The sequence below is a fragment of the Monodelphis domestica genome, chromosome 7 (genome assembly GCF_027887165.1).
Source record: "Monodelphis domestica isolate mMonDom1 chromosome 7, mMonDom1.pri, whole genome shotgun sequence".
NCBI lineage: Eukaryota > Metazoa > Chordata > Mammalia > Didelphimorphia > Didelphidae > Monodelphis > Monodelphis domestica.
This window is the reverse complement of record NC_077233.1, coordinates 146,834,616-146,845,022: the sequence shown is the minus strand read 5'-3', so window position 1 is coordinate 146,845,022 and position 10,407 is coordinate 146,834,616. Positions and strand designations below refer to the sequence as shown.

Below are 10,407 nucleotides of genomic sequence, written 5' to 3'. Positions count from 1 at the left end.
CCCACTCCCAAGCTGCTTGCCTGTACTCAGTCCAGCCACCACTAGCATTTTGACCCAGGCATTGTTGCCCACAGTCCATATTAAACTTTATGTGCAGGGACTGTTGGGGATATAGTCTCAAGTGATAGAATTTTATAGCTGTAGGGAAAGAGGCAGTTGAGTGCTGAGAACTTTTGGCCTGTGACTCAGGCATGATTGAGGACTGGGAGGACCCAGGAGACACAGGGACAAGCATATTCAAATATAAATATATATAGTGGGGTGGGAAATTTCCTCAAGTGCTTATCCTTATTTCTCCCTTTCACAAATAGGAAGATATCTCCATTCTTTACCTCTGCTTAGTCATCTCCCACTCAGTTTTTGACCCCTTACAATATGACTTCTGACCCCACTGATAGATTGAAATTGTTTTCTCCAAGACCACCAAAAAATATCTTACTTGCCAAGCTTTCTAAGTCCTCATCCTTTTTGACCTCCACAGCATTTGACACTGTTACCGTCATCCTCCCTGTCTGGCTGCTCCTTCCCAGTGTTCTGTGCAGGGTCGGTATCTATGTTCTGACCTCTATTTTGTGCTGTGGTAAAATACACCCAAGTTTCTAATAGGGTCTTGTCCTAAGAATGGGAGGCTCAAACTTCCATTCAACCCAGAAATATGAAAGAGCTTTATTTAAAGAACAAGAAGTTTTTTCTTAAGATAGTACAATAGTCTAGCCTGGTGAAATGGCCTCTTTGTAGCATAGCCTCCCCACTGGTGGAATAACCTATGGGCTGATGGAATAGTCCAATAGCTCTGGAGGTGTGGATTACAGTTTGTATATTTATTGTGGATCTGGGGGCTTGTCACCTCCCATTTCTGGTAAATCTCCACCTTTTTCCCAGAATGGTTCACTCCTTTGGTGTTCTGGAGCATTATATGTGGAAAACCCCAGAAAATGAGCCTTGAGAAGGTAGGTCTAAATCCAGGTAGAGGTGTGGTTTTGGGCCTGACATATCATGGGTAAGGAAACTTAGGGATATCAGAAAGGGAATAAGGAGCATGAACAAATTTGGAGGAGTTCCCCTGGACTGCCAGAGCCCTTTGTGCACATGTCCCATGTTTCCCCTTTATCAAAGAGGGGAACACAGGGAGGACATAGTACAGTGGATAACCACTGTAGGTAATTAGTAATATCTAATGGTAACTAGATAATACAGATTTCACAATTTATACTTAACTAGTGCTAACTAGTAAGAAATACAAGATTTCAGAACACTAAGATGCCACTTCTATCGCTGCCCTATATCATTAGGCCTGGCTCTATCTACTGAGTTACCATAGTTGCCCCAAACTGATTTATTTTTACATTACATTTATTTTTAAAATTATCATACTTTTTTCCTCTACCAAGTGGTCCATTCTTTGTTAGTAAATAAAAACAAAGAGAAAACAGCTCAGCAAAATCAAGAAAAACTCATGATAGTATGCACAATATTACCTAAGCAGAGTATATATGTAGATACTCTTGGGCACATATATGGACACATGCAGCTATATGTTGGCATACAGGTACACACATTGATAATACAACAACATGCTCAGAATACATGCAAAAACCTATAGCCTGAAGAAGGAGAAGAAATCTAAAGGATTAAATGCTGACACAAGGAAGTTGAAATAAAATTCTCTGGAGAGAAAGAGAGGGACAAATGATGTGACAAGGAACAACAATAAGTAAGCATTTATTATTTACTTACTATGTGTGAGGCACTGTGCTGGACACTAGAGATAAGACAAAAAAAGAAGCTTCCTGACTTCAAGGAGTTTACATTCTAAATAGTGAAATGACACTTGCAAGATGTGCCACACATGTGAGATATCCTCTGATGACTGCTTGGGGCCCATGATTCTGCAAAACAAATAGGAGTTTAAAAAAAAAAAAGGATCAGCATAAGATTTGAGTCAGAGAGCACTGCAAATTCTGCCCTACTTCAGCACCAAAGGGTGGTCTCCTAGCCTGATGACTGAATAATCTGAAAAGTTATTTGTTAGTGAATAAACAAACCTCTGGCTCCATCAGAAGAATCAGAGACACTGGAACCTGGGGGAGGGAGGAAAAGAGATGGAGAGGGGAAGAATGAAAGTGAGAAGGAAAGGGGGGAAGAGGAGAGAAGGCAGAGAGAATAAGTATGAAGGCAAGCAGAGAAAAGGATAGGAGAAAGGACAAGCAGGGACCAGGAAGTTCAGTCTAGCCATCTTGGACCAGAACCAGGAAATTAAACTAGATGGAGACAGGGATTAAATAAGAGATAGCAGGAACCATGCATGGGCTTTTTAAGTCACATTCAGCCCCTAAACTGAGTTATATTGCTGTTCTGGCCCTAGGAAGGTTGGTCTAGGGGATATTGATTCTCTGAATAGGCTTCATACTCCTTTTGTGACCTTCAAGACCCCTGGCTTGAGAGTGAGTGACTGTAGACATGGAGGCAGTGAAAATAGTACTGGCAGTCAGAAGCTCTGGTTTTAATTCTGTCTACCATAGATTATTTGTAACTTTGGGCAAGTCTTTTCTCTGTTTTCCTCCAAAATGAGGGAAATGGAGTTACTATATGATTTCTAAGGTCCCTTCGAATTCTAAATTTTTTATTGAGAACTGCTTTTGGCCACACAGGGTTTGAGGAACTATATCACTCCTTTGTCCATTAGGGGGCTCCTTTTTCTGGGACCCAAGTGTTTGGTTTATACCATGTTTGCTCTTCGGGGAACCTGTCCTCTAATGAATGATAGAACTAGGTTCCTTGTTCTCATACTCTTTGGCTTATAAAACCTCCATCCTAGGGCCTTAGGGGAATTTTTTTAACCCTTACCTTCCATCTGAGAATCAATATTATGTATTGGTGCTGTCAACGTGGAAATCTAGAAATCCCCAGTTAATTTATTTGGGAGGTAGAAACCCCAGGTTTTGACCTTGTCGCTGGAGAGTTTTCCCCCTGAGGGAAGGTCCCACTTCACCAGACAATGGACATCCTGGTAGTTTGGGTCTGAGTAGCTAATCCCTTCCGAATATAAGTATCTCTTTTGTCCCAATGGTTTCTCCCCCTAGGCTAAAGTCCATTACCAAGGTGGCCCAGCCCGGAGTTGGGTCTTTCCCTTTTATGTCCATTGTGGGGCATCAACCCCTCACTGTTATTCCTGTCTGGAACTCCTCATTTTCCTTTCTTACCATTGTAAAGTCAGTCAACTGTCCCTCTCATCCTAAGCCCCCAGGTCATCTAGAATGGTATATAAATTCCCCAAATACTTTTGTTCCTCAGAGTCCTCATCTAGCTTTGTGGCACTCCCTAGGGATAACATCCCCAGAGTCTAGGGTTTATACCCTGAAAAAGTTGTGGTGCTGAACTCTGAGTAAAGGGCCAAATTGGACTTATCCCTATCCTGATTAAAGACTTGTTTTTTTCTGACTATTTAATAGTTCTGTGTTATTTCCAAGTTAACAGTGCTAAGGCAGAAGAGGTATGCACTGGAGGTTAAGTAATTTGCCCAGGGTCATACAGCTAGGAAGTATCTGAGTTTAGATTTGAATCCAGGATCAGTCTATCTCTAGGCCTGGCTCTCAACCCACTGAGCTATCCAGCTGCCCATTTTTAATAATGAAATTATTAAAAACTCAGATTATCTAAGACATTTCCTCAGTGGAAAGGTGCTCAATGTACACTACAACTCGGTTACTGAACAGGCATTTCCTACACACGAAAGGAATGCTTAAGGAGCATTTAAAACTATGTATTTGACAAAAACAAATTTTAACTACAATTCTAGCCTACATTGTTTAAACCATTCCAGGTAAACTGACTGCTAATAAAGTGGTCAGTCTTGGTCCAATCCTCTTTCGTTGGAGACGTTAATTATGTCAGCCCACTACATTCCTTGGACCCAAGACCTATGGACATCTAAGACTACTTGAGATCACTAGAGATCCAAACCTGGAACTGTCCATACCAAGGCTAATATTCACCTATTGAGGGAATCAAATGCAAAGAAGAAAAGGCAGCCAAGGGCCCATGTGAAGTCGATGTGACTGGTAAATGGCAGAAGTAATCACTCCGGAGTTTGCCTTATAACAGAAAATGAAATTCAGTGTTGAGTCAATACCTGGCCTGAAGCAGTCCCCAAAGCTCCCATATGGTTGCAAAAACCCAGAAGAGACCTTTCTAAAGTATAGGTCTAGCCATGTCTCAACTCACCTATTCAGTAAATTCTAATAGTTCCTGTTTGCCTAGAGGATGGATCGAATAATATAAATTCCTTTGACTTTTAAAACCTTTTGTGCCTTCTCTCCTTCCTACCTTTCCAGACTTTTAAAAATTTAATTTTTATTGAAAACCCTTACCTTCCATCTTGTAATCAATACTGTGTATTGGCTCCCAGGCAGAAGAGCAATAAGGTCTAGGCAATGGGGGTCAAGTGACTTGCCCAGGGTCACACAGCTAGGAAGTAGCTAAGGCCACATTTGAACCCAGGACCTCCCATCTCTAGGTCTGACTCTCAACCCACTGAACTACCCAGCTGTCTGTCCCCCCCCCCCCTTCTTATACTTTACTACCTTCCACATACTCTTTGATTCAGTAACTCAAACTTTCTTACATGTTCCTTTCATAAAACCTCCATCTATCTACTCCATGTTTTGACGGGCTCTCTCATGCTTGGAATTCTCTCTCACCTCCTTTTTGTTTTCTGGCCTCTCTGGCTTCCTTTAAGTCCCAGCTAAAATTCCACCTTCTGCTAAAAGTCTGAATCTTCCTTGCGCCAGTAGCTTTTTCTCTGAAGTGGTTTCTAAATTATATGTATATATATGTATATGTATGTATGTATCTTGTCTGTATATATTTGTCTGTTGCCTCCCTCCTTAGATTGTGACCTCCTTGAGGGCAGGGAATGTTTTTACCTTTCTTGGTATCCCCTCTCTCCCTCTTGCTTAGTCTGGCACATAAAAGGTACTTAATAAATGTTCTTGACTTGACTATGGCCTTCATTATGCTATGATCCTCCTTAGCTCTAAGAGTCTATGATTCTATAGGAGGTGTGGGGGAGTGGGCAAGGCTCTGTGTGTATGTTGTATTCCTGTGGTCCTAGAATGGCTCCTTGATTTCTTCACTGGAAAAAAGGTAAACTGATTATAGACTACTAGAATTTGAGGGGAACTTGAAACAAACTATTAGAGGTGAAAGAAACCTTAGAAGATTATTTGGCCCAACCCTTTTTACAGATGGAGGAATTGAGGTCCAGGAAAAGTGACTTGCCTAAGGTCACACAGTGGCAAAATTGGGACTAGAACCTAGGTCTGCTAAGTCCCACTCTAAATTTTACTTCACGATACCATCCTGTTCCCTCACTTGTGCATTGGCTCTGGGTTAGCTAATGGAGAATATTTTTGTACTTTGCTCCTTGCCATAGTCATATCATCCTCACCCTTTGCATGGCTCTGGTGGAGACATATCAGTGTTTGCTTTTGCTATCTTTGACTTTTACATGCTTTTTTTTTTTTGAGGAGGAGATGAATGTGAAGGAAGGAAAGGGAAGATGAATAGAAGAGTTCATACCACTCATCAAACCACAGTTTATTCAATGTTATTAGGTACGTTAGGTTAAAATTAGGAGGCCTAGCGTTTAGGAGGCCCAGTGTTTCCCAGAGGTTAAAATTAGGAGGCCCAGCGTCTCCCAGAGTAGAACTAAACAGGAGAAGCAATTCTAGAAGTAGGAGGATTCTGGGGTGAAATGACCTCTTGAGGTTGTTGGGAAAGGAGTGGGGGAAGGGACCCAGACACTTATTCCTGTTTCTCCCTGAAAGAACCATTACTCAATTTTCCATGCAAATACTGAGTCTCTCTTCCCTTCTCCTGTCTCTTTCCCAACACACTGAACTGAGTTACCCATTTTCAGAAGCCAGAAAGGAATAATGGCAAGAGTTGGTGGGATCTGGGATGACTGGGCTCTTGGGGGTTGACATGTGGGGCCCAGGTGCTTAAGTGAGCCTGGATCCAGGGCCAGTAGTAGGCCACACTGGTGTAGACACCTGGACGGTTGGGCAGAGCACATCCCTTGCCCCAACTCACCACACCTTCAAGGACCCATCGACCAGACTGGATGCATACCAGGGGGCCCCCAGAGTCTCCCTGAGGGAAGACAACAGCTCAGTTCTCCTGGAGTTCTCCACCCCAGGTGCCCTTCTTAGAATATAGACTATTGCTGATCTAGCTCCCAGCTCTCAAAGGTCAGCCCAATAATTGTACCATCTTTCTTCCCTTCTTAGCTTGCCAGCCCTTTCTTCCATCTTGGAATCCATGTGTCAGGTCTTAGGGCTGCTACAGCTGAGATCCCCACTGCATCCTGTCCACTTATGTGTGGGGGATGGAAAGGGTCAGGCTACCTGAGCCATGGCTCCTTTCCCAAGTCAGTCAGTCTTGCTGAAGAAGGCTCAGATAAACCTTGGAATGATTTCCAACATTCTCTGACCCAGGTCTGAGGTCCTCCCAACCTCCTGCTGTCATTTAGCCCCTGGCCATGGCTACACCAGCCATACTTTTCCTAGTGCTCTAGTCAGTGAAGGTCCCTTGGCAGGGGTTCTCAACAGTTTCATCCCCACTTTGAGGTCGGGGAGGGAGGAGTCCCATCTCCCTGGGATGGCACAGCTTGGAAGAGGGTGATCCTAGGGTCCAGGGGGTGGGGCCTCACCTGGCAGGCATCTCTGCTGCCCCTGGCATAGCCTGCGCACAGGGTACCAGGCAAGACAATGGGCTCGGTGAGGGGGATGTTGGAGTCCACATGGTAGAGCCGGTCACAGGTCCATCTGTCTATCAGCGGGACCTGGACACCCTGCAGGGGCCTGGAGCCAGGCAGTGGCACTGCGGGAACAGGACAGGACAGGGATGGGGCAGCCCTGGGGCATGGAGAGGAATAGCAGATTCTCAGAAATACTTCCCTAGCAACGGTAGGGGAAGGAGAGACAGCAACAGAAATCTGTCGGAGGGGATAGGGGTACAGCGGGATCCCCGACTGGTGGGGAAAGGACTGTGGGGTCGATGGAGAATGAGGAGGTGGCGCCCTCCTGGGCTCATTGGCTGCGAGGAGATAGGTAGGGATCCCCCTGCCCCCTGCCCCTCCTTTGGGCTAAGTGGGTGGGGCGGGATGCAGAGTTTCTCCACTGGGAGAGGATTCTTCTGGCCCTCCCACTCGACTCACCTCCCTGTCGGAGGCTGCCCCAGCCAGTGACCCAGCACCGGGTTCCGGGGGTTGGGAAGGCTCCAGGTGCAGGTAGGCAGACGGGTCGGACACGTGCACTGAATGACACTGGGCGGCGGAGCTGGACCAGCGCGATGTCGCCTTGGGCCCCTTCTTCCGTGAAGTTGGCGTTGAGCACTACCCGCAGCAGTTGCGAGGAGAGGGCTTGGGGTGAAGGCCGGGCCAGGCGGAACTCCCCTAGTCGGATGCGGTAGTCTGACAGCTTCACGGGTCTGGGGGAGAGAGAGCCAGCGAGAGGCTGGGGAGGAGCCAGACGGGGAGGATTAGTCTCCAGCCCAGGGCTGGGGAAAGGAGGAAACGTAGCCCTTAGGGATGCTCAGTAACTTCTTCCAACAACCCGCTTGCTCAGGTTCTCCCCGAGGTCCGAGTTTGGTCCGCAGGAGCTCTACTCAAACTAGTCCGCGTCCCCGCCCTCTCGTGGCGCCCCCAGCCCTGCCCCCTCCTCCCCCAGCTTCCACGTAGTGCAGGGCACCAGCTGCTGCTGTCTTTCTGCTGGCAGCTCCTTGCCCTGTGGTCTTCACGGTTCAGCCCGGCAGAGGTGTCAGATGTCTCACTTCTATAGAGGTCGGAGCGAAAGCGTTTTTATCCTCCAGAGCGTTTACTGCTGGAAGGATCTCAGAGGTTATGTCACCCAACCTCCCATTTTACAGAAGAGATTCAGAGCAGCAAATCGAGTTACCCAAGAGCAGCCAGGCCCCAGGTGGAGTTGGATTTGAACTTAGGTGCTCTGACTCCAAAATTAGTGTTCCAAACACCCTGCAACCAGGCCAACTGATCCTATACTGCAAATGCTTTCTTAGTGGGACCCAGGCATCCCTCCTTCCCTTCTCTGAAGATCCCCTTCTTAGGCTTCTTTTTGGAGGCTTCCAAGCTCTTACTGTCCCAGACTTAGGTGCCCTGTTCTTCCCATCCCCTAGTCCAAAATGGGAGTCCCAGATCCAGGATTTAGAATTCCTAGGGACCCCATTTCTTTCCAGCCACCCAGACATCCACTTTTGTCCACCCTCACGGGCACCCCCATTCCCCAATCTCTCAGGCATCAGGTTCTTTTGCCCTCAGACCCAGGCATCCATTCCCTTCCAGTCTCTGTCCTACCTAGATCTTTCTCTTTGGTTCCTTCCCCAAACACAAGAGTCCTGGAGGATTATTTAATCTTCAAACCTTGGGAAGCAGTGAGCTGCTGTCAGCACCCACTGTCGAGAGATGAGCGAGGCCCCGCACACATGGGACCGCTGGTACTGCAAGCTGGCTTGCCATGGCCATTCCCCCTCCCGGGCATCCCTCCCGCCCACGATTCGGTTAGACATCCGTGGCTGCCCACAGCCTGGGGAAACATATGGGCAGACCTGGTGAAACACAGCACCAAGGCCTTGTGAAGGGGGGGTGGTGGTAAAGAGGACCAGGAAGATGGGACACTTCTGGTTCTGGGAATGGGGTGATGACAGGCTGAGAGGAGACAAGATGCCAAAGTTCCGTCTGTGAAGGGCAGGGTAGAGAGGCTGGGAAACAGGTCACCCCAGTGCCAAGTGGGTAGACACCCTGGGGAGGGGTTGTACCTGGAGACATCTGTGTCTCTGCAGCTCCTGGAGAAGGAATAATAATTATAGCTGACTTTTATGTAGCTCAGTAGAAGGTGCTTTATATAAATCATTTCATTTGAACCTCATAAAACTTTGGGAAGGAGGCAGACATTATTTTCTCCATTTTACAGATGAGAAAATGCAGGCTAAGAGAGGACATGTTGTTTAATGAAATGACTACTGATTTTAGTGTCTGCAGAACCAGTCAGGAATCCAAGCTCAGTTACTTACTTCTTGGATAATCTTGGGCAAATTTGTTTTCACCCCCAGGCCTCAGTTTCCTCCTTTGTAAAATGAGGGTGTTTTAATTGCCTCAAATAAGGAATTTGTCTAAGTTTATTCAGTTATTAAGTGTCAGAGCCAGAATTCAAACTGAGGTTGCTATTACACCACAGATGCTCCACAGAGAAAATTAAGAGATGAGGCTGGATACTGGTTCTAGGTGTAAAATTACTGGGGATGGGAAATAAAGTAAGGTAGGACTTAGAGACAGTAGGAATCTGATAACTGAGCTTGGAGAACATAAGGGGAATGGTAATGTTAGTTCTCTTGTATCCTGTAGAGCTGGAGCAGAAAAGGGGAATTCAAGTCTAGAATGGGTGGAGGTGAATGTGAATAATAGAGAAATGAGTGGTACTACATGGATGCAACATGTATCTGCAGATGCTTGGGGTCTGGGTCTTGATAATCAGGCTGGTAATGAGAAAGCAGAAAAGAAAATATCTGTGTTCTAGAACGGGGAGCCAGTGTCTTCTGATATGTTTGGGTTGCAGGGGAGCCTCTAGAGAAGAGGATCTCAGAAGGGAAACCTCCTCTATCCTTTAGGGATGCAGAGGTGTCAGAATGGTGGAAAAGAATAAATCAGAGAAGAAGGAAATCGAAGGGGAAGAGGCAGAATAGGAATTCTGGGAGGGGAGAGAAATAGCTCAGTAAGCTAAGAATTAGTGTTCCTCAGTATTTGTTCTTTTTCCCACCTGTAATCACTGTCTCTACAGTCTACCCCATCTCTCCTCACTTACCTAGTAATAGCAGTAGCAGCAGAGGGCCCTGGAGGCATGAATACTCCCTCATTCTTTCTCACTGGGTCCTGAGGGAAAGGGACAGAGCCAAGAAGATAGGAAGGATAACTCTAAAGAGGGGTGGAGGAGAAGGTTAAGTGACTTCAGAAGCCTTGGCCCCCACCCTTTGGTCAGCAACCCCCATTCCTTGTCACCTCCTGTCTTTGAGGGTCCCAGCTCAGCACTCTATTTGCTATTGTCTCCTAGAACCCAGGGTTCTGGATTCTTCAGTCCTTACAGCTTTTCTGGGACCCAGGAATGCAGCATCCCTCCCTTCTCATCTCTTGGACTGGACTCTACTCAGCGACTTTATGGAAGACATTGAAGGGGGTGGTACTGGTTGGGGGAGAGTTTAAAGTGCTCCAGAGGGGAGGAGGCTGGGGAAGATGGAAGCAATTAAAGGGGACTGGTCGTGCTTGGAGTGGTATCCTCTGAGGTTAAAGAAACAAAGATGCTTTCAGAAGCTTATTTGTGAGTGTGCAAGGTAGGG

At 46.4% G+C, this 10,407-nt stretch overlaps 1 protein-coding gene across 1 annotated transcript; it reads right to left on the bottom strand.

The window, feature by feature from the left end:
- Positions 1-5,583: 5,583 nt before the first annotated feature.
- LOC100018399 (serine protease 33-like) lies at positions 5,584-10,080 on the bottom strand. The gene is made up of 6 exons (XM_056806286.1): positions 9,879-10,080; positions 9,351-9,415; positions 8,441-8,778; positions 7,220-7,491; positions 6,713-6,882; positions 5,584-6,153 (listed from the first exon to the last, which is right to left on the bottom strand). Exons 1-6 carry the CDS (start codon positions 9,928-9,930, stop codon positions 5,917-5,919), a joined length of 1,134 nt encoding a protein of 377 aa, XP_056662264.1. The 5' UTR covers positions 9,931-10,080; the 3' UTR covers positions 5,584-5,916.
- Between the last annotated feature and the right edge of the window lie 327 nt (positions 10,081-10,407).

What these genes read in the sequence shown, in the direction of transcription:
- LOC100018399 (XM_056806286.1), bottom strand. Translation starts at nt 9,930, where the DNA reads ATGAGGGAGTATTCATGCCTCCAGGGCCCTCTGCTGCTACTGCTATTA. An exon ending in GCTGCTACTGCTATTACTAG is followed by an intron (nt 9,416 to 9,878) that starts GTAAGTGAGGAG and finishes CCAGCTCTACAG; the next exon opens with GATACAAGAGAACTAACATT. An exon ending in GGGCAGCCTCCGACAGGGAG is followed by an intron (nt 6,883 to 7,219) that starts GTGAGTCGAGTG and finishes CTGTTCCCGCAG; the next exon opens with TGCCACTGCCTGGCTCCAGG.